General features: G+C 35.7%; 2 protein-coding genes and 1 long non-coding RNA gene across 8 annotated transcripts in view; 1 reads left to right on the top strand and 2 right to left on the bottom strand.

Annotated features, from left to right (window-relative positions):
* The window catches only part of LOC123678413 (CD109 antigen), a 59,052-nt gene extending 35,660 nt beyond the window's left edge, over positions 1-23,392 (top strand). The window contains exons 2-22 of the mRNA XM_045615433.1: positions 70-483; positions 5,039-5,219; positions 7,183-7,351; positions 7,407-7,660; positions 8,046-8,435; positions 8,526-8,594; positions 8,793-9,014; positions 9,390-9,615; positions 9,674-9,804; positions 9,860-10,111; positions 10,171-10,621; positions 11,613-11,836; positions 13,847-14,083; positions 14,137-14,259; positions 16,970-17,391; positions 19,077-19,369; positions 19,451-19,852; positions 20,009-20,402; positions 20,690-20,864; positions 20,923-21,028; positions 21,718-23,392. Coding sequence (XP_045471389.1) covers positions 92-483; positions 5,039-5,219; positions 7,183-7,351; positions 7,407-7,660; positions 8,046-8,435; positions 8,526-8,594; positions 8,793-9,014; positions 9,390-9,615; positions 9,674-9,804; positions 9,860-10,111; positions 10,171-10,621; positions 11,613-11,836; positions 13,847-14,083; positions 14,137-14,259; positions 16,970-17,391; positions 19,077-19,369; positions 19,451-19,852; positions 20,009-20,402; positions 20,690-20,864; positions 20,923-21,028; positions 21,718-21,899 — 5,295 coding nt within the window. The 5' untranslated portion in view covers positions 70-91 and the 3' untranslated portion in view covers positions 21,900-23,392. The remainder of the gene's footprint in view (positions 1-69; positions 484-5,038; positions 5,220-7,182; positions 7,352-7,406; positions 7,661-8,045; positions 8,436-8,525; positions 8,595-8,792; positions 9,015-9,389; positions 9,616-9,673; positions 9,805-9,859; positions 10,112-10,170; positions 10,622-11,612; positions 11,837-13,846; positions 14,084-14,136; positions 14,260-16,969; positions 17,392-19,076; positions 19,370-19,450; positions 19,853-20,008; positions 20,403-20,689; positions 20,865-20,922; positions 21,029-21,717) is intronic.
* Positions 22,444-25,152, bottom strand: LOC123678419. The gene is made up of 3 exons (XR_006747245.1): positions 24,904-25,152; positions 24,713-24,774; positions 22,444-23,594 (listed from the first exon to the last, which is right to left on the bottom strand). It is a non-coding gene; the product is annotated as an uncharacterized LOC123678419 (long non-coding RNA).
* Positions 25,153-25,371: 219 nt separating this feature from the next.
* The window catches only part of LOC123678379 (protein dead ringer), a 183,732-nt gene continuing 181,269 nt past the window's right edge, over positions 25,372-27,834 (bottom strand). For all 6 annotated transcript variants that reach the window (XM_045615385.1, XM_045615398.1, XM_045615392.1 and 3 more), the window contains one exon: positions 25,372-27,017. In XM_045615385.1, coding sequence (XP_045471341.1) covers positions 26,899-27,017 — 119 coding nt within the window. In that variant the 3' untranslated portion in view covers positions 25,372-26,898. The remainder of the gene's footprint in view (positions 27,018-27,834) is intronic.

The raw sequence follows: 27,834 nt of genomic DNA, 5'->3' as shown, positions 1-27,834 counted from the left end.
ATATTCTGCAGGTCTAACGATGGCCTGGCGCCAAATTCCCCAAACTAATTATTCTCATTCTCATTTCAGATTGTTAAGAGACGACTACACGATGCGAATACTGCTCATCTACGGGACCCTGCTGGTGGCGTCGCGTGGTCGGGCACAGGTCACGGACTCGAATTATCAATTCGACCCCTACAACCCCAACCCCCCGAGCAACCCTGGTCCACCGGGCCCGGATAGAAACGGCCCTCCACAGCCACCGCCGCCCCCAAACTACAACCCTGACCCGCAGTTCGGGGGCGGGGGAGGTCCCGTTCAGTTCCCCGACCAGGGGAACGGCGGCGGAGGTGGCGTTCCCTACGGAGGGGGGCAACAGTTCGACCAGTTCGGGAAGACCGACCAGTTCGGCAGGCCCGATTATGGGGGCGCGCCGCCCCAGGGCCCCTGGGACAACGGTTACAATTTCGACAGGGATACCGCAACGGAGATCAAGGAGGCGTAAGTATTTTTCATATATTTATTTATAACATTTTTTTTTAATATGAAACGATTTGTTGATTTTGAAATAATGAAATGTTCATGAAGTTTAAATTTGAAAAGAAGGAAGTACATACAGTTTATTAATGGTAAACGTTTCTTTCCATTGTTATACATAGGTGTACAACTTTGCTTCCGCCGTTTTTTCCGCAATTCGAGGCTTTATTGTAAGAAACTGGTTATACATTTATGATTCAAAGTATTGTCCATCGCTTGCCACTACTTTCTTCCATCTTTCGAGCAGCGTACGAATCCCGCGTTGAAAAAATTGATCATTTTTTTGAAGAAATCCACGAATCTATCAAATTTTTCACTTCTTCATAAGACCGGAAGTGCTGGTCAGCCAGACCGTGTGCTATTGATCGAAACAAGTGATAGTCCGACGGAGCAACGTCTGGAAAATACGGCGGGTAGAGTAGGACTTTCCATTTCAAAGTTCAAAGTATGTTTTGAGCACTTTCCCAATATGCTGTAAAATCACTTTATCATGCCTCTCGTTGTATTGCGGCCGTTTGTCTTTCAATGCTCGGTTCAAACGCTTTAATTGCGTTCGATAACGATTGTCTGTGATTGTTTCAGTCGGTTTTTACGACTCATAATACACTACGTTGAGCTGGTTCCACCAAATACTGAGCATGTCCTTAGAACCGTGAATATTCGTTTTATCCGTCGACGAAAAAGCATGGCCAGGATATCCCCATGATTTTCTGCGCTTGGGATTATTGTAATGAACCCATTTTTTGTTTCCAGTCACAATGAGTTGCAGAAATCCCTTCCGTCTTTGCCTTGCAAGCAGCTGTTCACAAGCAAACAAACGCCGTTCGACATCTCTCGGCTTCAACTCGTACGGCACCCAATTTCCTCGTTTCTGACTCATTACCATGACTTTCAGGCGTTTTGGAATGACTTATGGTGCCACTCCCAATGATCTTGCCAATTCCTGTTGCGTTTGACACGAGTCTTGATCAAGTAAAGCCAATTCTCTCTTCCCCAATGCTGGTCTTCGACGTCAAAATCACCGTTCTTGAAACCGTTTTCTGAAAAAAACCTCTTGGAATTTTTCGAATTTCTCGTACATAAATCAGGATATAGCGAAATATTTGAAACAGTAATTTTTCAGAAACTCGAAAACGAATCAGGATATCTATGATCCCATTTCTGTTATCTTATTATTACAAAAAAAGAAATCGGATCCTTGAAGATTTTTTCTCTTACAGTTCTTGAGATGCTTTCAGTGAGTATAGAATTGGGACATCCTGTACATAACAGAGTAATTTGTTTTATGTCTACACAATTTTTTGGGAAGTAGATCACCCGGTTCATCATACTACCATTATGATCACTAAGACAAATTAATAACTACTGAAAACTCGAGCTGTTATTTCGTTGTTTGGATGGTACACCCAGTAGAAGAATCATCTCGTTATCATCCGATCTAGTTAGCGACAGAAATTAACGAAGCGAATAATTTCCGTAAGAACGATACAAACAATCAATAAATCGACGTGTCTGAAACAACTTGTGACATCGGAAATTTATTAACGTACGCCCAGAGTGAGGTCTGTAATTATCGTAATACGAGAGTTCGGGAATCGACATGAATTTTCTTAGGAAATAGCTAGATGAACATCATTAGAGTATCGGTGAAATCAAGAACCGGTCCTATTACCAAGTTTCGAAGAAGCTGCTCAAAGGTACACCGACAATCTTGGTCGGTTTCATGCGTATGACAGATTTTATATACCTATGCGTTGATTAGAAAAGATCAAATTCTTTATATGTGTCTATATCGATTGAAAAAGTCTCCAAGCTCCGGGATTGATAATTATTTTCTCAATTCTTCTCTGGAGAAAATATTGTTGAAAAAAATTTAAATACGATAATTTTTTTCGAGATTAAAATGATTTTTATTTCTGAGAAAAATAATTCAATTATTTATTATATTAGGTTGATGATTTTTTGAAGTCTGCATACCTGTAGATTTTGTCAGCTTTTATACTCACATATAAATCATTCGTGAAGAGAAAGAACAAAATAGGTCCCAGTATAGAACCTTGTGGTACTCCGGTCTCGACTTTCCTTGGGAGGAATTATGCCATTTGACTGAGAACTTTTTCGTGGAAATATTTTTTTTACGGAAAAAATCAAAAAAGAAATTAAAAATATTTCGTTCCAAGAAAAAACTATTTTTCCAGGCTAGAAGTGCTTCTTCCATAGAATATTCGTCGGAAGCATTTCATTTCAGTTTCTATTAAAACAACCAGATAAAATCTTGTAGTTTCCTACGCTACATTGACGTCTATTGTTCATCCGCGACTATCACGTGTTTTTCACTGCTCCACAAGTGACGTTTCTCGTACGGCTAAGGTTACATATCTTTTGAGATGGCACCGCAACACTGCCTGAACCTTAGAACATTAATTATATATATTCTAAGGCCTGAACAAACAACACCGACTTCGCTTTCGTTCTTTTTTCGTGATGACAAATTGACTTTTTTTCATAAAGAGGTCCTTCTACCGGACGTGAATTTAGTACAATAGTTATAAAGAATTTTAATCGGGAAAGAATTGTCGAGTTACAATGGTCGTCTAGGAGGTGGCCTGGAGCCATCTATATATAATTATAGGAGAATTGAGAGGCGAATTTCAATATCGCGGAGATTTTATTCGACGAATTCCACCATCTATCACTGAACAAACGGGTTTACGGCCTTGAACAGGTACGGAAGACCTTGTGTGTGGAAGATTCGATTGATTCGACTACATTTCCATGTTCGTTGCAAATGTACGTACTCGCTGGAAATGATTCTGTGTAACGGAATTCTTAAAGGTTTAGGAGGTGACCGAGAAAATCCGTGCAAATTTTACTTTTCATCGCATATTTTTTCGATTATTTATTGCTAGCACGTGTGCTTTCACTATCATTCTTTCGAATGAATTTCCTTGAATTCGATACATGCAAATTTTTCCATGATTGCTAAATTCTTATTGCAATATTTGATAAAAAAGGGTGTTTTTTTTAGAGCTATAGAACTTTAAATTGCAATAAAACAACGATGGATTATTCGATTCACATGAATTTTATTTATCCGTAAGATAATCTTGTGGCATTACATTTTAGATATGATTTCTGGCATATGACCGCCACGGTTGGCTCGGATGTAGTCCAATCTGGACGTCCAATTTTCGATGACTTTTTCTAACATTTGTGGCCGTATATCGGCAATAACACGGCGAATGTTGTCTTCCAAATGATCAAGGGTTTGTGGCTTATCCGCATAGACCAATGACTTTACATAGCCCCACAGAAAGTAGTCTAGCGGTATTGAATCACAAGATCTTGGAGGCCAATTCACAGGTCCAAAACGTGAAATTAGGTGGTCACCAAACGTGTCTTTCAATAAATCGATTGTGGCACGAGCTGTGTGACATGTTGCGCCGTCTTGTTGGAACCACAGCTCCTGGACATCATGGTTGTTCAATTTAGGAATGAAAAAGTTAGTAATCATGGCTCTATACCGATCACCATTCACTGTAACGTTCTGGCCATCATCGTTTTTGAAGAAGTACGGACCAATGATTCCACCAGCCCATAAAGCGCACCAAACAGTCAGTTTTTCTGGATATAACGATGTTGCGACATACACTTGAGGATTAGCTTCACTCCAAAGGCGGCAGTTTTGTTTGTTGACGTAGCCATTCAACCAGAAGTGCGCTTTCATCGCTAAATAAAATAAAATGGACTTAGTGCACGATACGTATTCCGCACAGAACCATTATTTTCGAAATAAAATTGCACTATTTGCGAGCGTTGTTCAGGCGTGAGTCTATTCATGATGAATTGCCAAACCAAACTGAGAATAAATCACTTGACAGCTATTAAATCGCTCGCCATCTTTAACAGTAATGCCAACTTAAAGTTATATACCTCGAAAAAAAAAACACCCGTTACATTGTAATGATAGAATGCTTTTAGTATTCTCATGCTGTCTTGTTTTTTTTTTCTTAAAACCTTATTATATGTATATGAAGGAAAAAGAGAATAGCATCACAAAATTATCTAGCTTTCATAATTACTATACAAGAAGTGAAGGAGTTCCATTTATACCAAAACACAGAACAAGAAAATTCGTAATGTCGCCCACATATCAGGGAATAAAATTGTTCAACTATTTACCTTCCCATATTCGATCTCTGAATCTTAAAGAATTCAAGGCGAGTGTGAAAGCTTTATTGTTAAGAAATTGAATTTTTAAACGATACATTTCATAATTATTTGTGTTCACTTCTTTGTTATTGGAAAGCCCTTTGCATTACCAATTGTTGTATTGAACTATTTCAGCCGTTAATTTTTGGTTGTTTAATTAATAACAAATACTAATTTAAACAAGATTTATACTTTCTATTGTTTTACCAACAATAAAATTGGATATTAACAATATAAAGATTACATTATTGCGTAACCGCGCAGTTTCGATCATCTTCAGACATTAAATATTGTGTTATTGTTACAGAACCTACATGGCCGTTGCGTCAACGTTGGTGAGGCCGGGCCATTTATACAGGGTGTCAGTTACTGTACTGCAGGAAAAACAGCCTATGGTTGTGAGAGCCTCCATCCAAAGAAACGGTGTAGAGATGTCAGCTGATCATAAGGCTGTGAAGGAGGGAATACAAGAAACTCTGCTGATGAGGGTGAGCTTTGGTTTATCATTCGAAAGTTAATGATAATGAAAAAGTAATCAAGATTGCGTATAACTGAGTATATAGACGAGTAAAGCAGATTTTAAAAGAAAAATGTGTTTTTTGTTTGCTAGGTCTGGGACTTTTTGAGTGAAGCGTTTCTCATATCAAATTGAACAAAATCGGATGAGAATTGTATAATTTGTGGTAAATTGATAATGTACAATCAGGAAATTCTGTTTATTTCGATATTCAATTTACACTCATTGAAAAATTGCGAAAATTTCATTTCATTAGAAGTTTCTTGGCTCCAAATAGTTCATTTTTCAACGATGGCAATTTGAAAAAAATTACAGCATGACAATATCTATGAGGAAAAGATGGAAAGGAACAACAATACAATTAAATCGTGGCCTGTGCTTATTTTTAAGTTTCCCATTTCGCAAATGCCTCACTCAAATTTCACCGTTCAAAACAATAAAAACGGATACAAACATATCGAATTTCGCAGAGTAATTTTTTTACCCCCAAAACAATGTCGATCCAGGCGTTAAAATAAACATAGTTGCGAATTATTGATGATGTTGCAACATTTTCTGCATAAAATCCAGGAAATGTAACTAATTTTTCGTTCAAATTCGACCGCTACAAAGATCTAGGAACTGAAAACGGAATAAGATTAATTTCGCGTGAAATTTTAATGCTTACCGTATATATATAAAACCAGAATAGATTATACACATACATTCATATCCGCTGTATTTGTTTTGGCAACATTCCACACACCTTTTCTTTTCGAGTAAACACTAAGGAAGTGCATAAATCAATCTAAATGATAGATGTATTGACTACTTGAACGAGATAAAGACCAGAAATAAAAGCATCATTAATTCTAATTCGATCGAAACTTGATGGAATCGTTAGCGTTTAGGTTTCCAAACGTTGCAGTGAATGAACGACCGCTCAAAAGCTTCAGGTCGAATTGTAGCTATTTAAATTTGTGAAACGGGTTCTCAAATAAGGAGGTTCAATACCGTATTTCTTTTCAGAATTTCATTCTGATAGGAGAAGAACTTTCGCACTTTTGTTCATATGCCTTATTGTAATCGAAACTATCATAAACATTTAATTTATTATGACAATAAATTAGAAAAATAATTATCCAAAATATTATTAAAAATTTTACAAATGGTTTGTTGAAGTCACGTCGCTCGAAAAATTTAAAATATCATGAATCAGGAATCAATTGGGCTCATTTCAAGGAGCTAACCCCACTCTTGTGTCAAATTGTGATAATAACACAGTATAGGAACTAACTATAGGAACTCTACTCTCTAGTTCCTATACTGTGATAATAACATAGAGTAATAAACATAGATAGAGCGAGTATACGCAATTTTTACATGTCCCCAACATGGTTAGATTACATTGTCGGATTGTTCTTTATTTTCAAATCCACAATTTTACTATATCGTTATGTATGTACATTGTATTGAATGAAATATATTTATTTGAGTGATTCCCGATTAAATATGCAAATTTGAATATTTGGAATCCGATATCTTTCCTAATTGTCGAATTTATAATGAGCAGAATATGTATTATTTTCTGTATCTACCTGCTGAAATCCAAGGTTTGGCAACTGCTTTCCTAGTATCATATGTTGTTTCACGTCGTTTAGCGCGTTTGAAGTTTTTTTTTTTTTCAAAATTTCTGATATATCTAGGTATTTATTCCAATATATTTCGAGTTAATATGAAACGTTGATTCAATAAGGGACATAGGAAGTGCGTTGTTTGTGGGAAACTCGGGAATTGAGTGAAATATCTTATCACTGATATGTTTTCATTTCTGCGCGCTTACTGTCAAATTTGATAGTTCATATTGGGGAAAAAATTTGCTTATTGAAAATGTGATATGCTCCCTCTATCTATTTTCATTACTCTGAGGATAATAATAAAATCAAATATTTCAGGTACCGTCCACCAGTGACCCTGGTGAATACAGACTACGTTTGGAAGGTTTCTACGAAAATGTCCTCGGAGGTTCAGCCTTTGTTAACGAGACCAAACTCATATTCTCCCAGAGGTCCAAGACAATTTTTATACAAATAGAAAAACCGTTCTACAAGCAAGGAGAAAATGGTAAGATGACAGCTACTCAACGCTTCAGCAACATCTAACTCACTCCATACTTTAGTTCGTTTTAGAACAATACCCATCAATACCGAACTGAAAGCTTACAACGATGCCATAGACGTCTTTATGCTGGATCCAAGCGGTCACATAATGAAGAGGTGGCTTTCCAGACAGTCCAATCTTGGTACAGTCAGTTTGGACTATCAACTTTCGGACCAGCCCGTGTTTGGAGAGTGGAAGATTAGGATTATTGCACAAGGGCAAACTGAAGAATCCACCTTCTTGGTGGAGGAATATTATCAAACAAGATTTGAGGTGAGTACAATAAGGTTATATCAATAAATATGTCCCATATATTGAATCCAGGATCCTAAACCGTTTGCTCCATGGATAACAACTAAGGTAAAAAATACGATGAGGTTAAGGTGCCAGAAAGGTTTCTGGCAAATCAACCTTGGGTATTACAGGGTTTTTCAATAAAAGGTTTCATTTTGATATTGAAATGAAAATGAAAAGCTATTACTAGATGTTCTTTTGATCCTGCATTTTATAATTATAGAAGTAGCGTTAGCTAGACTTTGCCTCGATACTTATTTTATATAACAGTACGAAATAAAGGCACTTTGTTATTATTACAATCATGAAAAATACTAATAAATTAAGAATATTCAATCATTCTCACAAATTCTATTCTCTTTAGGTAAATGTAACTATGCCCGCTTTCTTCTTCAACACTGACGAGTATATCGAAGGTGTTGTGATGGCAAATTACACAAGTGGCGGTCCAGTCAGTGGGAACCTCACCCTTAAGGCTATCATCAAACCGATAGCCCCCATCGATGTGAACCAGATGATCAATAGGAATAGACAGACGAAAATCTACAACAGGAATGAATACCACGAGGACAGATTTTATAATAACAGATATGACAGATACGGTCCACGTTATGATGGACGAAACCCTTACCAACAAAACGTTGACCAGTATCAGTTGAATAACGATCAGTATCAGCAGAACACTGATCAGAACCAGCAGAATACTGATCAGTTCAGCACCATGGAGAAACCTGTGGTCAAGTATTTGAATTTGGTGAGTTTTTAGTGTTTATTGATTTTGTTTAGTTCAGTTGGTAGAATTTGAGTAGTTCCTTTATTTATTTATTATTTTGTTTTTTTTTAGTATGAAGAGTTCCCATTCTGGTTTGATATACCAGAAAATAATTATGAGCCTATCCCTCATCTGAAAATGGTAATTATTGTTGTTTTCTGATTTATTATTCCGTCTTCATTATTTTATTTTATCCATTTTATTGTTTATGCATTTTTATAATCATTAATTTTATTTTTGTCTTTTCGTAATTATTATTTAATTTTTGAATCATTTGTTTCATCATCTTCTGGGAGTATTTCAATTGATAAATAACAATCAATTGATTTTTATTTTCAGTTCAACGGTGTCTACCATTTCAAATATCCCATCAGAGACATATTGCCGTTTACACCGAATGAGGGTTTGGAGGTTATGATTGTGGCCACCGTAGGTGACTACTTCCTGGATGAAATTTTGGAAGGTTATTCTAGCGCTAGAATTTATAACTCATCGATCAAACTGAAGTTTGTTGGTGACTCACCACAAGTGTTCAAACCAGGAATGCCAGTTCACTCTTATGTAAGTATATATATATATATATATATATATATATATATATATATATATATATATATATATATATATATATATGTGCTATCTTTACAAGGCAAAGGTTCTTGTTTGTTTTTTCTTCACTGACAACTAGTGTCTTATACAGGGTGACCCTTTTTGACAGCTCCACTGAAATAACTCCTTGGAAAGAACCTGGATAGAAAAAACATTGAATGTCTGCATTGGATATCCCCATGAAGACTAAGAAACTTTCATTTGAAACATTTTTTTGATCCAGGCTCTTCCCAAAAATTTATTTCAGTGGATCTTTTAAAATGGGTCACCCTGTATATTTATTAATATCCAAATGATGGTTGGATAAAACGTTATTTTATTTGGCAGCTTGTAGCAACATACCATGATGGCTCACCGCTTCCTCAAAATAAACTGTACGGCAGTCACATGGAAATATCAGCAAACATAGACATGAGGAATGGAGGAGGTAGGAATATAGCCCCCAAAGAAATATTTATGCAAGAGAAGGATGGCGTCTGGGAATATAGGTTGGACGTCAAGAGAGAACTGGGACTCGAAGGTTCCCAAGGCTACGAAGAGCTGAGTACCATAAGTAAGTTGCATTCTTTCACAACGATTCCTTCTTCATTTCACTCCTATCTTTTCCCTAGGATCGATTAAACTGCAAGCCAACTTCAGAGATGGTTTCGGACAACTCACTACCGCTGAACTTCTACTTTTGGCCCATTTCAGTCCGAACGATCAACATATCAAACTAACAACTTCCACTATCACTCCGGAGGTAAGTTCGAACTCGGTTAATACCTAGGACTTTTCTATTTTCGAGCTTTGTACAGGTCGGAGAGTTCATGATTTTCCATATCAGAAGCAACTATTACATATCAAGTTTCCAATATCTCATCATATCCAAGGGAATTGTTCTGCTGGCAGATACCCAAGATATGAACGATTTCGTCAGTACCTTGGCCATCGGTTTGAGTGCAGAGATGGCGCCAGTGGCTACGATGGTTGTTTGGCATGTTAACCGGTACGGTTATGTCACTGTTGACAGTTTGACGTTCCCCGTTAATGGCATCAGTCGGAATAAGGTATGTACTCATCAGTGTTTTAATTCCGACATTATTATAAAAAATTCGAATTGTTTTAGTTCCAAGTGTTCATAAACAATCTGAAAGCTCGAACCGGTCATGAGGTGGAAGTGGCAATATATGGAGAACCCGGTTCTTATGTCGGTGTCTCCGGAATAGACAAATCCTTCTACACCATGCAGGCAGGTAACGAACTGACCTACGGGAAGGTTATCTCAAAGATGGCCACGTTCGATGAGAACATAACCTTGCACAGCCACTCTTGGTTTTCACACGAAGGCAGTCCCGATGAAGTTATGTATTTCCCATCTTCTTCTTACGGTATTGATGCCAACAGAACCTTCCAATACGCTGGATTGGTTGTCTTCAGCGATGTACCCCTTCCGAACAGATACTCCTTATGTGATGCTACGCAAGGTTGGGCTGAATGCTTGAGCGGTAGATGTTATAGGATTGAGAAGAAGTGCGATTTTTACATGGACTGCGATGATGGAACTGATGAGGCTGGATGTAAGTAACATACTTTTTTTGCGCGCTTGGCAAGTCGGTATCTTAGGATGTATTATCAATATGTTAGAGGGAAATACATATAGAAGATCGAAAGTCATACGGAGAGCAATAACATTTTGCAATATTCCTTTCTTCAAACAGGGAAAGTCCAATTATAACGAAGAAGATAACTCTACAAATTTTCGTCTTAGGTGTGAGCATCTTACTCGAGTACCTTAGTTTCATTTCCACTTAGCCTTTCGTGAGAGCCTTTTGAATAGTAAGAATTGTCATTCTAAACGAGAATATATTCGAGAGAACAAAATATTAATATCATTAAATGGTATTTGATAGCTGACAGCGCGAATGAAGTTGTATATCAACTTGTGGTTAACAAGTTTCGTCTGTTGCTTTAACGTATGTAGTAAATGCTATTCAACTTAAAAAGAGTTGAGAGAGATTTTAATGTATCTGCTTTTGTACAATCAATGAATGAAAAATCGCTCAGAAGGTTCTGACTTCAGGTCAGTGCTTTCTTCATTTTTTTCTCTAATTCTGTGGTTATTCCGTTCATTCTTCCACATCTTGTAGAACAAAATCTTGCGAGAATATATCAGAAACCCACAGTTTTCATGGTTATATTTTATTATTATATGTTGGTACTCCGAACTTTCCGCCACGGCTTTATCTGTCAATTCATCAATTTGCCTTAAAGAAATCAGTTCTGCCAACCAACATTTTTCAATGCAAAAATCACTAAATGATATTTATAGAAATATTTCATTAATTTCAACAAAAATGCAATTAATTAGAGAAAATAATGTATAATACTCGTTCAGAAGGTTAATTCTACCACTCGTTCATTCAGAAACTCGCCACTTCGTGGCTCGTTTTTGAATTTTGAACTTGTGGAAGAATATCAATGCCTTCTGCACTTGTATTATAAATAACTATTTTTATTCATTCGAATCGAGCGGCCGAATGATGACCATTTGTTTTCAATCTATCTTAGGTAACTATGGAAACGAGACTGAGCTAGCACTGTTCAGAAAATTCAGGTTCAACAGATTACAGAGGCAATATGAAAATGTTTGGATTTGGAAAGATATCAACATCAGTCCACACGGTAGATACATCTTCAACGTTCCCGTACCAGCTAGACCCGTTCATTGGATGGTATCTGCTTTCTCTATGAGTCCCTCTAGAGGTTTCGGGATGCTTCAAAGGGCAATTGAGGTTAGTGAAGATATTTTTGTTCTATTCAAATTTTGGAATTTTAGATACAGTAGAACCTCGATCATCCGGCCTAATGGAGGGGAAACGGTTCCCGGATAATCGAAAAACACGGACAATCGAAATTCCTCAAAATACGCACTATGAAAATTAGAGAAATGTATGGGGTACAATTATTTATTAAGCAACAAAATCAATAGAATCATAATATCATATAAAAATATACAAATGAAAAACAAATCATTGCATTGGTACCTATAATACATCGAATGTATATATTTTAGTTGAAAAAGTATGTAATTTTTGTCTGACTTTTTTTATTATTCATCTTGAGACAAATGAAAACCCGAATTTTCCTCAAGTGGAGGACATCAATATAATCCGTATCATTTTCCTGCTCTAAATAGTGCATCAGACCATTTGCAAATCTCAACGCGTCTTCGGCAGAAACAGTGTTTCTCTAATTCTGTGGTTATTCCGTTCATTCTTCCACATCTTGTAGAAGAAAATCGTGCGAGAATATATCTGAAACGCACATTTTTCATGGTTATATTTTATTATTATATGTTGGTACTCCGAACTTTCCGCCACGGCTTTATCTATCGATTCATCAATTTGCCTTGAAGAAATCAGTTCACCCAACCAACATTTTTCAATGCAAAAATCACTAAAAGATATTTATGGAAATATTTCATTAATTTCAATAAAAATGCAATGAATTAGAGAAAATAATGTATAATACTCGTACAGAAGGCTCATTCTACCACTCGTCCATTCAAAAACTTCGTGGCTCGTTTTTGAATTTTGAACTCGTGGAAGAATATCAATGCCTTCTGCACTTGTATTATGAATAACTATTTCCTGCGTGGAAAATTCTTCAACACTTCAATCGAGAATCGTCTGTATCCATACAGTGGTTAGGTTGGGAAAATTTTGATGCGATTTCTGAATCATCCAGTATCTGATAACCGGGTTCATTTAAATCCGAATTTAGCCATTCCTCAACATCATCGACTAAAACATTTTCAAATTATACCAAATTATTACTATGGCGCATGCGTAATGAATTGAATCCCGGATAATCGAGTGGATGTCTGCTCGTGGGAACGGATGAGTGAAAATGTCGACGAGCACGGATTACAGAGTAAAACGGATAATAGGAGAACGGATAATCGAGGTTTTACTGTATATAAAATTTGATAATGAACAACATTTTCACTCATAAGGAACTGCTTGGTATTAAGAATTTAACAATAATTTAGCAGCCAACAGTGTTCTAGAAGGCCAGTGCATAAAACAAGTGAGCTAAACCAAGTATGTACTTGGTATAATAGATAACTGACAGTATATGGAAATAAAATTAAGAACAGAGTATGGTAAATCAGTATTTCAGTGAATGAAAAGAATTCTGAGTAATGTATCCATTTGGACATGAAACTACATCATAGAATGGTTAAATGCTATACACACTCTGTTCTTTGATTTGGGATCGAAACCTGGTCACTCAAGTTGGCAACTCTGAGGTGAATCAAAGCATTTGACATGTTGGTCTTTTGCAGAATGCTCAAGCTTCCTTGGACAGATAAAGTGTAGTTTAAGAGGGTGCTAGACAGTGTTAATGCAGATAGAGAGCTATTAACATCTATTAAAAGGTGTAAAACAGCCTACTTTGCTCCAGTTGATCATAAAGGGCAAAATAAAGGTGAAACCAGAACCAAGAAGGAGACACTCTTGGATGAAGAATATAAGGGACTGGACAGAGAGAATATCCAAACGCTGATTCACACCGCCCAAAAGAGGGACACACTTGCTATGGTTGTTGCCAATCTTCACTAGAAGAGGCTCAGAAAGAAGAAGAGCCAATATCCTGAAGAAGACAAGAAATACTTCTAGAAAAGAGTGATTACTTTGTGAATAAGTTGTTAATACAAGCAGTTCCTTATAACTTAAATTCTCCTTCATTGAAGAATTTGGGAACGATTCACCGAATTTCACTTTGTTTTTTTTTTGTAGTACGTTGGTGTATTGCCCTTCTTCATCAATTTGGAAATGCCGAACACCTGCATGCAGGGGGAACAGGTTGGCTTACGTGTAACAGTGTTCAATTACATGACGACGAATGTGGAAGCTCAGGTCGTTCTCAATGGCTCGCCGGATTATAAATTTGTACATGTGGAAGAAAACGGAGTTGTTCGAGCTTATAACCCTAGAACTTCGTACGGAGAACACCAGTTCTTTATATTCATAAAGGTGAGTTGGGTACCAAATATCAATGGGAATAGTTTTTGACAGTAACGTTTCAGGCTCAAGATGCTGAAGTTGTTTATATTCCGATTGTTCCTCAACGTTTGGGAGATATTACCGTCAGTGTGCACGCTTCTACGCTTATAGGAGAAGATCGGGCTACAAGGACTCTACATGTTGAGGTTAGTATTATCATTGTTTAAAGATTAAAAACTCAGTTTTGTTCTGAATTATTCAAATTCGATTTGAACATTCATCTAGGAAAGTGTGGCGTTATTATCTAAATATTTACGCAATACAGGGAAAAACCTCCAGAGAATTTTATTCTACATAAAAATTGCAGGCATAGATTCAAGCAGATTTTGTTCTTTACATAGCTATATTTTAACAGGCTCTAGGTACTGATACCTAAGAAACTTGAAAGCTAAAGGCTTTCACGGCAAGGCTGTTCAAAAAAGTAGGCATCTTCACACGTTTTTTGGTTGTAGGTTTTAACTAGACACTGGATTTCTCAGAACTGATGTTTGCTTTCCGAATTCGGTATTCACACTTTCACGTTTAGGTGAAGATTATGTACCATATAACTTGTAGGAGCGAGTTAAATACACTGCGCAAAAAAATTAACGCACATTATCGAAATCTCAAATTTATTCTACAACTGAAGGTGTTCTCAATGATAATTATTTTTATCAGAATTATGCATGCATATGTTATCCACTTTCAACGTTTTTCTTCAATACAGATGTTTTTTCCCAGCAGGAATGAAAAAAGGTGAGATTATCAGATTTTGAATGTATTGGCTCCATTCTGAAATCAGTTGTTCTCGATCAATTCTACTGATCAATAGTTTTTCTTTCGTTTGATTTTCTACACTCGATCGCTATGCAACGCGAAACACTCAATTTGACCCAAGAGGAATGTGCCCAAGCGGTAGTTTTGCGAGAAGAAGGGTGGACATACTCACGAATTGCAGAAAGGTTTGGAGTTTCCCATACAAGTGTGTCCAGAATGTTGCAGCGATTCAGGGAGACAAGTATGAATGTCCGAAGACCAGGACAGGGTAGTCCACGGGTAACAACTGCCATTCAAGAACGTTACTTGAGAGTTTCTTCGTTGAGACAACGGTTTGCAACCGCTCGTCTCCTTCAAAATCAGCTTGAGCAAACTCATGGGGTGAAAATTAGCACCCAGACAATAAGAAATCGCCTCAGAGAATATGATTTAAGTCCTCATGTCGCGGCAAGAGGCCCAGCTCTTACCCCAGCCCATCAAAGGGCGCGTTTGGATTTTGCGAGAGAGCATATCCATTGGAAAGAGGCTGATTGGGAAAGAGTTCTCTTCACAGATGAATCTAGATTCTGCCTCTACCATTGTGATCTACGTTCCCTTGTATACAGACGTCCACATGAAAGATATGCTCAGTGCAATTTCCTGAATACTACTGGTTTCGGGGGAGGATCGATTATGGTATGGGGTGGAATATCTTTTGACTGCTCGCACAGACCTAGTGGTCGTTGATAATGGAGCTATGAATGCTGATAGGTATATAAGGAACATTCTTGAAGAGCATGTAGTGCCATTTGCCCCATACATTGGTGAAAATTTCATTTTTATGGACGATAATGCCAGACCCCATCGTGCGCGCATCGTTCAGGAGTACCTTGAAGAGGTTGAAGTCTCTCGAATGGAATGGCCAGCAAGAAGTCCAGATCTCAATCCGATTGAGCAGATTTAGGACAACCTCAATAGAAGGCTGAGAAGTTCAGAAAATCATCCAGCTACTCTTAATGACTTAGGAATCCAACTCAGAGAAATCTGGGAAGGATTAGATCAGAACATTTTAAGATCACTCATTTTGATGAGTATGAACCGTCTTTGCCGAGCTGTAATTAACGCAAAGGGTGGAAATACCAAGTATTAAATCACTTATCAGCATTCCAGTATTTTGAAAATTGTTTATTTCTGTTCTTTTACATAAGATTCGGTGAAATCCTGAATTTTTCTTCCATTTAATGTGTCTTGTTTCGTTCAAAACCTTCCCGAGAGAACATGAAAAATAAGTTATAAAGTCAATGTAGAGTTAACTTTCATTAAAATTGAGATTTTCAGAATGTGCGTTAATTTTTTTGCGCAGTGTATTTTCAAATCCACAATTTGACTATATCGTTATGAGTGTATATTATATTGAATGAAATATATTTATTTGAGCGATTCCCGATTAAATATGCAAATTTGAAAAGTTAGAATCTGATATTCTTCCTAATATAATATAATTTATTCTTATATTTATCTCACAGACGTTAAAAATCACTTTCTTCCTAATTGTCGAATTTATAGAATGCAGAATATTTATTTTTTTCTGTATCTACCTGCTCAAATCCAAGGTTTGTCATCCGTTGTTTCACGTCGTTTCGCGCGCTTGAAGTTTGTTTCCTGAATTTCTGATATATTTAGGTATTCATCTCGATATATTTTGAGTTGATATGACATGTTAATTCACTATAGGACATAAAAATGCGTTCTTTGTGGAGAAACTCCCGAATTGACAAAATTTGTTTTCTGAAAGTTATATAATATGCTCCCTTTATCTATGTTTATTACTCTGCGGTTTCAACCATAAGTGTCATCGGTGGGAATGTAGAAAAATTGATTATAAACACCTTAAGCAGTGCTCAAACGATTTTGATCAATGTCGTTGATGCCAGAGGTTATAAAAATGCGGCAACCACACGAATCAACCCACGAAGATGGGCATAAGAAGAGACAAGTCGCGAAACACGTCTACTAGAAACTAGAATTAGTGTTCTTAGTATATTAGCTAATGAACTTTTTCATGAAAGCGTTGACCTACTAGAAGTCTTTGTACTGAAATATTATTCTTATTATTCACAGTCTGATGGTATACCCCAATACAGGCATCAATCCGTATTGCTCGATCTCAGCAACAGGGCGTTCACCTTCCAATACATGCACGTCAACATAACCGAAACCCCCATGATACCCTACCAATACGACAGGTACTATGTGTACGGTTCCAACAAGGCCAGGGTGTCGGTAGTTGGAGACGTGGTGGGCCCCATCTTCCCCACCATGCCGGTCAACGCCACCTCTCTTTTACATCTACCCATGGATTCGGCCGAACAGAACATATTCTCGTTCGCCGCCAACATGTACACCATCCTCTATATGCGTTATACGCAGCAGAGGAACAGGACTTTGGAGAAGTTGGCCTTCTTATACATGAACATCGGTTATCAGAGGCAGCTGTCGTTTATGCAGCCGGATGGTTCTTTCAGTTTATTCAGAAGTGATTGGTGAGTACATGATATGTAATAGTAATAGTAATAGTTTATTCATGCTAATACATTACAAAAATGATTACATAAGTCAAACTACAAATCAAAAAGAAAAATATACAAAAGTATCACTCCTGAAAATCAGAAAAATCACAAGACAAGTATTCATCTATGGAATAGAAACATTTCCAAATAGTTTTTAACTGAAACTTTTAACTTTTTAATGGTGGATAATAAAAAGAAGTGGCCCAAGGACAGATCCCTGGGGTACACCACATTTAACATCACACATATCAGACATACTACCACTGCAATCTACAAACTGTTTCCTATTTATGAGAAAGGAATTAATGAGATTTATTACACTCCGATCAATATTATAGAACATTAATTTGTCAAGAAGCTTTTCCCTGGAAAGACAATCGAAAGCTTTGCTCAGATCACAAAACAGTGATGGTTGAATGTGGTTTTTTTGTCAAATGAAATTGAATATTTGCAATTTATATATACCCACCCATAGAGTTTGTTCACATTGCTCAATTTTGTCAATTCATTTTTTCTATCCTCAGGGCTCTACAACATCGAATGAATACAAAGACATAATGTATTATAAAAAAATTACAAAATCATAAAGGGCCAGGCATTACAATGAAATCAAGTGAACTTTGAAATATTAGGTTATCATTGCACGGAGACCAAGTCTCTTGTCCAAAGCATTTTTTGCGTTGGCTAGCAATGGCGAGGCATTCCGTCACCAGATGATCCAGAGTTTCTTTCTCCTCCCCATAGAATCTGCACTTGTCGTTTTTTGCTAGAATCTGGGGAGACAATGTCTTGTAAGGAATCACGTAAAGAGGTGTAGCATATTCTTGCTAACATCCGGATACCTCTTAGATCTTGCATTATTAAAGTTTCAAAGAAACTTTTTGAATGATCCAACCCAAGAAGATCTGCTAGAGTGTTTCTCTTTCGGTTTTTTCCTTCTCCTGAAACTCTTTTTTATAGGTAGGTACATTGACCTATACCACAGAAAGGTTCTGGGCCAAAGAAAGAAGTTTGTGCTTCTTTTCTGGCAAGTGTCTTGGCCTCTTCATTTCCTTCAATTCCCGAGTGATTGGGATCCCAGACTAAACAGACCCTGTTATTCTTGTCTATTTCTTCAGGACTTCAATACCATCTTAGAATTGATGATATGTGAACTCAATGCTTCGATTGCAGCCAGACTAAAAGAATGTTTCACTTTATCACATTTCTGATAGTTTCTTACTAGGTTCTTTTCCACACATCTTTCGATTGCAAGTAACTCTGCCTGAAAGACACTTCAACAGCAACCTAACGATAGTGAGCACTTGGTGCCCGCCCCAAATACTTCAACGCCAGTCTCCGTCGTGGTTTTAAAACCATCTGTGTTACTTCGAAATATTAAAAAGAATTGAAAAAATCTCTCAAAGTGGATATTATGACACATTCAATAAAAATATACAGATTATGTGATACACTTCAAGTACTTACAAACTAACAAATTGTATCTTCCTAAAATCATAATTGTAAACACTAAGCTTAAACTCCAAAGGAATCACATGAGGATGAGGATGAATAGGAAAACGCTAGATGAAATTATAAATGAAAACAATTATTTAACAGATCGGGTAAAATTCATATGACTCAAATGCTATGGAATGAAATTTTTCCTTCCTTTTCAGGAATCAATCCGCACCCTCAGTTTGGGTAACTGCATACGCAGCTAGAATTTTCCAAGAAGCCAGCTTCTACGAATGGGAAAATTACATTTACATCGACCCAATGGTGATCGCCAAAGCTGTAGAATGGGTTTTGGGGCATCAGAACGAATACGGAGCGTTTTACGAAACCACTTGGTTACCGGACAGAAAGTACAACTACACTCTGAATATCGACAACGATGACATCTCACATAGGAATATTACATTAACGGCTCACGTATTGATCACCCTGGAAGCTGTCAAGGATCTTACCAGTAAGTTTAGTGCCTTTACGTGATTAGGCACCTTAACCAGCTATATGTTCAAAATGAAAACTAACCAAATTTTTTTTCTAGGTGGACTGAGTGGTAAAGTCGTAACAGCCCAAAAGAAGGCCATCCACTGGCTGGAAAGAAACATGCAACTTCTGAGCGAGAAAGGTAGACCCTTCGATGTGGCTCTTGTAGCTTACGCCTTGATGAAGAGCAAAGCTCCGAATGCAGAAACAGCTTTCATAGAATTGTCCAGACGACAAAGGTTTGATGGTGGACTACTCTACTGGGGAAGGAAGAAAATACCTCAACCACCTTCTAAAATTGAGAATCAGAAGCCTTTCTTATTGCCCCGTTTGCCCTACGAGTATGATTCGGAAAATATTGAAACAACGGCCTTAGGTCTGCTGGTGTATGTGGCTCGTCAGGAAATCTACGTTGATAATATTGTTAGATGGTTGAACACTCAGAGGTTGAGTGATGGAGGTAAGTTGAAGACTTTTTATAACAAAAAAATCGAATCAAATCAAAATTGAGGTTACGTTGACTGTTTTCTTCAATTGGCAAGTATCTCTATTATTTAGGCTTTTAGCTTCTTTTGCTGTGTCTCTTCATAAACTTCATTTTGTGTCTTTGTTTCAGGATGGGCTTCAACATCAGACACTGCCTACGCAATGAAAGCTTTGATAGAGTACACTTCTGCCCAACGTATCCGTGATATATCCAGCCTTACGGTTCAGGTAGAGGCAACGGCCCTTCCCAGAAATCCGAACAATAGAACGTCGTCAGGCAAGATAATGCACGTTAACGATAAAAACCGTGCCAAACTTCAATATATCGACATTCCCAACGCTTGGGGTACGGTTAAAGTGGAAGCCAGAGGTACCGGTTATGCTATACTTCAGATGAGCGTCCAGTACAATGTGGACATAGCGAGATTCCAGACTCCGCCCCCTGTGCCTGCTTTCGAGTTGAGGAATAGGCCTGTGTTCTCTGGAAGGAATCAGTCTCACATAACCTACGTTACATGTCAAAGGTAAGTCAGAGAGAGAGAGAGAAAGTTATCTTCTATTGATCGATGGGGTGTGAAGTAATATGAAACCGAGGAATACAAGAATCTGAAAAATGGCTCGATGTTGTCTTAAAAAGGGATAACATAAGTTAGGTTGAAGTTAATCTGTTGCTGTTAAGCCAATGAACAAGTACCATTCTCATTCATAGTGGGCGTGTCTAAGTGGGAGGCGGTGCATATTTCAGAAATGAAAATTAGCTTCGAGCATCCGATTCCGAAATTAAGTGCAATTTGTTTCTTTTTTTTTCAAGATGGATCAATCTCAACGAGTCTGAAAGATCTGGCATGGCTGTATTAGATGTTACCATTCCAACTGGTTACATCATCCAACAGCAGGACTTGGATTCTTATGTATTGTCGAGGAGAGTGAGGAATTTGCAGAGAGCTAGGTTCCAAGAGAGAAAAGTTCTTTTCTACTTCGATTATGTAAGTTTTGGAGAATTCCACTTTTTCGCAATTTAAACACCGAATTTTGCTTTTGCAGTTGGACAACGAAGATACTTGCATCGATTTCACTGTCGAAAGGTGGTATCCTGTAGCAAATATGTCGAGGTTCTTACCTATAAGGGTTTACGACTATTACGCACCAGGTAAGTGTTTTAATACTTTATGGGTATACTCCATATATCACCTTGGTTACTATGGTTAGTAAGTTGGTGGTTCGTATATGTCAAAGTCCTCAAAAACCGGTGACTATTTCCTCAAACTTCGGTGAATTATCTGTCGCCAGAGCAACCGTACTATTGTTCTGGTTAGGTTCGGTAACCACGCCCACTCGGTTTGACAGTTGTCATTTTAATTTCCTGATTATTGTTTATGAACATTTTCCATGACATCTAATACTCAAAAAACTTCATTATTTCAATTATGAAACAAATACCCTTCAGAGCCATTAAGAACTTTTAGTTGTTTACAAATTAATAAAGATTAATCATTTATAACCTCCAAAATTGTGTCAAAGAAAAATTTGTTTGACAAGTGTCAAGCGGTCCGTAAATACGAAGCAGGTTACTTGAAACATTGAAAACCATTAGTAACCGCTCTGAAATTCTCGGCGATATACGGACCATACCCTATATTTCGGATTTTGAATTATTGATCATATTTGAAGGTTATAAAGCCACTGGTAAAAAAGCCTTCAGATTCTCATGAAAACACATGCCAACCTGCTTTAACAGGATCAATTGGCTTTTGTCAGAATGAACTATTATATCTTTGAGTAGATTCTTTGAATTTCATACCGTTTAAAGTTGATTATCGAAAACAATTTTTTTTTCAGAACGATTTAATGAGACTATATTTGATGCACTGTCCACATATGTGCTGGATATCTGTCAAGTGTGTGGCAGTAGTCAGTGTCCATATTGTGGTATCTACAATTCAGCACCAATACCGATGTCGTTTGTGAATCCCCTCCTCTTAGCGTGTTTGTTGTTGTTATGCAGCTATTTCAAGACGTAAAGGATTTTTTTTTGTTACCAAGAACCAGAGTGAGTAATGACTATAATTGTTGTGCTACCAATCAATTTTTTGGTATACTGTTATGGATATATAGAAACAGTTTGTACCTGTAACAGTCGGTTAAAAGTGACGCCACCAAATAAAAAAATGTATTATATGCATTTAATGTCCTGAAAAATGTCGAATTTTTTGGGACCTTGAATGATTTTATTAGGTAAGCATTAAAGATGAAGATAGTATTGGATAAGGAAGTGCTATTAAAGCTAGGAACATTGAACAGTAAAAACTTAAAAACATATCTCTCTCCCGAAATTCAACTTAATGAAGTACTTTAAAAACAAATCATGGCAAAAATTGTGATAACTGCCTGATAAGGCAAAATTAAACATCTCTTAAATTTTGAGTGATCGAAGGCCTACATCACCTGTTTGTTTTATTCAAATGCATCAACTGTGATCCGTATCAAGAGGTGACCAGCTATTACAGAGTTGCAATATAGTTTATGAAATTTCAGACGAAATCTAGTTTATTTTTTCGAAACTTGTAGTCAATTGTCTAAATGGAATTTATTAACGTGATAAAGAGTCATATCGAATGAAATAAATAGTTCGGAGATCGCAGCTTTTTGTAATTACAAATTTGTCCTTACCATATATTTTTGTATAGAACGTAAACATTTTCGATATGTCCTTCAAGTTAAAATCATCAAATTTTAGTTTGGAAATTTCACACTATTTGTATACAACATCGATGAATGTTATTGGTTTCTTTGCTAATTCATCATTGTGAAATGTTGGTGCAACATTTTGTTCAAGCCATCGATAGAGAATACTTTTATTGTTAGATAGGTAAACCGAAATATTTTTGTAGAGATGTTAGAAAGTACGTAGTCTATATTATACAATTGAGTTTTTAAAAGTATATTTTTATATCTAAATCATGACAGTGAAACACCGACAAAGTTGTGTATTGTTCATATCAAATCTGCAGTTAGAATTATGACTAAAGAATTGTGTTTGTTTGACAAATTTAATCTGTACTTCCCTATATGTATTTGTTCTTGGAACAGTGTTGTGTTCAATGTAGACAATGTTGTTCAGGAAACCACAATGAGGATCAAGCTTGGGTAAAAAAAATACTCAATTAACATTAACATTCTTATTGTTTAATCTCAGAAGAAACCGTCCATTTGTACTGATTTTGTTAGTATATTTAGATAAGAGAAATCTTGTAATATATTCTTGGGTAGTTATTTAAAGATCTTTTCTGTTTTTTTTATGTGTTTATTATTTATATTTTCCACATTCTATGATGAAATTTCTCAAATGTTCCAAATATTTTTTTATGGCCTTGACACTAGTTTTTGTAATATTTTGTAATATAATACTTATTGATGCATGTTCTATGTATTTGTAAATTCAGTTACAAATTACTTAAAATTAATATTTGAAAAATATTTGTCGAAATGTTGAATAAAAATTTATTTGATAAAATATTGTTTGTGTTTCACATTTACATTTTTTTTACATATTATATATTATAAGCCATCTTTAAGGAAATATGCTTCACTGTGTACTAGAAAGCAATGTATAAAGAATGTCGAAATTGAAGCTGAAAACGGCAACGTTTTTCACTTTTCCCATTCATAAACAGTGATCGTCCAATTAGAATGAAGAGGAGAATACATCTGCCTTCCTGCAAATCAGAATTCAGATAAACTATACCGAATCATTTCGAACCCGCCCCGTTTTAAGAAAGTGTACCCCCTATCTGAAAGGAAATTGTTCAGATGACTGTATCATACTCCCTTTATTTAACTTATGGTATATCATCTCTGTACCTCGTTTTTGATATCTTCAATATCATGCATATCCAATACTGTATAAAGAATGTCGAATGAAGTGTTAAATATTTTTTTTGTGAAGATTATTTTGATGCAAGTATTAAATTCATTATCATCATTTTTTAAGATTAGAATTCATTTTAGATTCAAAGTTTTCTGTGACCTTTATGTAGAGAAAATTACAGTGAGTTGATAAACCACAGTGGCGACAAGCGTGGTCTCGTTTTTGATTGGCTGAGCCTGGTCAAGAGTGCTGTGGAGAAATTAGAGTGGATTTTCTGTGATTACAAATAGCGCTTAGCTTGTACCATATCACTAACATTTGTTTACATACTTCGAATCTGGTACAAGCTGAACGCTACTCGTGGTTACAGAAAATCAACTCTAATTTCTCCACAGCACTCTTGACCACGAATTTTAATGAACGCTCGTTGAAATCAAATACTATCAGGCCCAATAATTTTGATTTTGACGTGTGTCAGTTCAGTTCAGTCAATTGAATTCTCAAGTTCTATGGTTTTATGTCCTCATTCGCCATTTTTAGGCGAATTGTCGCCACTATGTTCAATTATTCAAGTCACTATAGTGAAAATGTGTTGGTATTCTGTTTATCATAATTTATTACAGAAAAAGTCCAACTTCAAGTAAAGCATTCTACTCAAAAGAATGAACATACTATATTCATTTCAAAGTGACTCCATTATCAAGTTCAAACAATTCAGTTTACTTTACGAGATATCAATTATTCTTGTTTAGAGATAATTATTTTATGAAATTGATTTATCATGTTCTTAAAAATGAAGATGTCAATACATAGGACAATATAATTAGTGTCAAATAGTGTATTAAGATCAAGGGGTAATGTCTTCGGTTAATTATGTCTTGTCCAGAAGGGAAAGATAAGACTACAATCGATCGATCACGAGTACCCTACTAGACATAAACTCAGGAATTTCAAGACGATACGTACCCAAAAGACGGTTGGTCAGAGATGCTGGTGGTATTTGGCACCCAAAATGTTCGCTTTTCTTCCTATGGAATATGGAACAATAAAAAATCGTAGATCATTCAATAGGAAGGTAAAATTGTGGCTACTGAATGGAGATGCGAAGGTATTCAATGATTTGGGAATTCAGTGAGTGTTGGTGTGGATTTACTTACCTTATTATTCATATCCATCATGTCTAAACAGAGAGTTATTAAGTGCCCTCAAGAATAGTGACAAATATTTACTCATGATTAAGACATTTTTACCCCGAATTGGACAGAACTAAGAACCAGATCTTGACAGTTTCAACCCGATAATAGACTTTTAGATTTTATATGATTCCATTTGTGTTATTGTTCATACCAAACGAATTTTTTTTTGTATACTGTTGTCACGACGCTCAAGGAAGAGAATTTTTGTATTTTTTTCAGAACTAACAGGCGAACCTCTAGTGAGCCTCTGTTCATCGTGTTTATTTGCAATATTTATTAGAATATTATATTAGGTTGTGTTGAAAGGAAATAAACTTTATTATTATTATTATTATAATTCAGTTAATCTTTTTTTTTTCTTTTTTTTTCCTTTTTTTTTCTTTTTTTTCTTTTTTTTTGACCTCAAATCAGTACAATGAAACAAGTAAGTCTAATGAATATATTTAATGCTGATGAACTATTTACATATATTTTCATCTTTAAAAGTTTACTTACAAAAAATATATATTTTACAAATCAATTTTGAAGAATTTGGTAGTTGCCGGAAGTGGGAACTGATAATTTCAGTTCGACATGAAAATGAGACAAATGCGAGGAACACAAAGAATTACAGTTCTTTCATAACATTTCAATATCACTGAGATTGGAATGACGAAAGAGCTTAATCCAATTATGAATTTCTTAAATCTATCGGAACAATAACATCGGATTATCTACATCCATTTCTATCTCTAATATTGCTACGAAATAGAATTACTTTATAAATAATGGGAATAAAAAAGTACTTGTTTAAAAAAACAGATTTGAACAGATCATCGGATACGGTTTGGATGAACTGTTCATTTCTTTTTCATTTTTACATTTAGAAATTAACAGTCTTTTGAGAATCATTAAAATTGCTATTTGTTTGGATGTGGAATACTGCTATACTTTTTTTTCTACCAGTGAACCACACAGTTCGTCCCATATAACTTATACTTTGGATAAGGGGATTCAATAACAATTTGCGACTGGTTTTTTTCCATTAAAATAAAAATGACTACCATCAGATTGATGAATAAAATAATAATTAAATCACAAAAAAAGGTGTCAAACATAATAGAAGTCATACATCTGACACAAAATCAACTTAGTAGATATTTTAACACGATCATCAAATAATTACACACCTTTACAAAAGGTGGATGTTTCAAATAAGACTAATAAAAAAAGAACAATTATCGATTCTGAAATAATTACAGAAATAGTCTAACACTAAATTCACAAATTTTATAAACGATGGAATAAATTCAAACAAAATTGTTTCAATATCTTCAAGTATCAACTGTGAGCTCACACCGTTCATATCACATCCAAATTTAATAACATTGAATATACCTTTCAGGTAACTTCAAAATATGGAATTACGAAGGAAGTTTACTGGTATCAAAAAAAATTTTATATTTAAAATCTTCCATTCCTAAATACATATTCAATTCTGTAAAACAGAAAATGAATTACAACACTAAAGTAGCCGAACACTACATACATACACAATTGCACTCATTCAACTACTTAACAAATTTTAAATGGAGGTTAAAAAAGAGCTTCCTCTACTCCTCCACAATCTGAATTGGCAGTCTCGTGTGAAACTGGCCACATAAATATTTTAATATATATCACATTTCGAATAACATATTCATTCATAATTACGAATTTAACAATGATTATTAAACAATTGTTACAAGAGTTTATAAATCAATTGTGCATTATTCAGATGGTGGTACATATTATACATAAGCTACACACATATTCTAAAATAAATATCCTAAAAACGCACAAGAACTCTCACATTGCAAGCATCACCAAAATTCAAAGCGAATCTACTGTTTTAAGCAAACTGGTAGACTCGCAAGTAAGTACTGAAGAACAGTTAAATCACTTTCATCCTAAAAGATGAGAATAATGTCTTGTAGTTTATGAGGAACTTGAAGTCCTGTTTGTTTCTGTAGTTTGGGCGAATAAAACACCTTGATATTTTATTCCGTTGAACTCCATGCTGACTACCATAGAGCTATCTCCGTTAGCAATATCTCCTGAAATAAGAATCAGTATTAACCTTTGTACTGTGTACTTCATATATGGTCGATAAACAATCTCAGCTAATAAATTAGTTCTACTAAAGGTAAAAAAAGTTTTGTTTTCACCCTTGGGATGAAAATAAATTTTGTTCTTCGATTTCAAAATGATCAGATCATTATGAACAACTTCATGTTCAGGATGTCTGTCAGTATGAGTGTCCACAAAACCTTGTAACAATCTCAACTTTTACATTTCCAATACGATTTTAATGAAATTATTGATATCAGTTCTGCCTGGGTGCATGCAATACTAAGTCCATATTATAATACTAAGATACTAGGAAATATAATTAAAGAACGTTATGTTTTAGCAAACGTGAAATTACCGGAATCCCCGTATCTTCATTGCAGCGATTTTGATGAAATTTCGTACTTATGGATATAGCTATTTGGATTAAGCCGTTAGTGGTTGATTGAAGTGGAAGCATTTTCGAATTATGATGTGCTCTTAATGATATGTGAAATTTCAATATTTCTCGTTTTACTAGTCCGATTTTGATGAAATTTTGTACTTATGGATATAGCTATTTGTATTAAGCCGTTAGTGGTTGATTGAAGTGGAAGCATTTTCGAATTATGATGTGCTCTTAATGATATGTGAAATTTCAATATTTCTCGTTTTACTAGTCCGATTTTGATGAAATTTTGTACTTATGGATATAGCTATTTGTATTAAGCCGTTAGTGGTTGATTGAAGTGGAAGCATTTTCGAATTATGATGATTTGGATTAAGCCGTTAGTGGTTGATTGAAGTGAAAGCATTTTCGAATTA

This window comes from Harmonia axyridis, chromosome 1 (assembly GCF_914767665.1).
Source record: "Harmonia axyridis chromosome 1, icHarAxyr1.1, whole genome shotgun sequence".
In the NCBI taxonomy this organism is placed as follows: Eukaryota; Metazoa; Arthropoda; class Insecta; order Coleoptera; family Coccinellidae; genus Harmonia; species Harmonia axyridis.
Note: the sequence above shows the minus strand (reverse complement) of the source record. Positions and strands in the feature narration are given on the sequence as shown.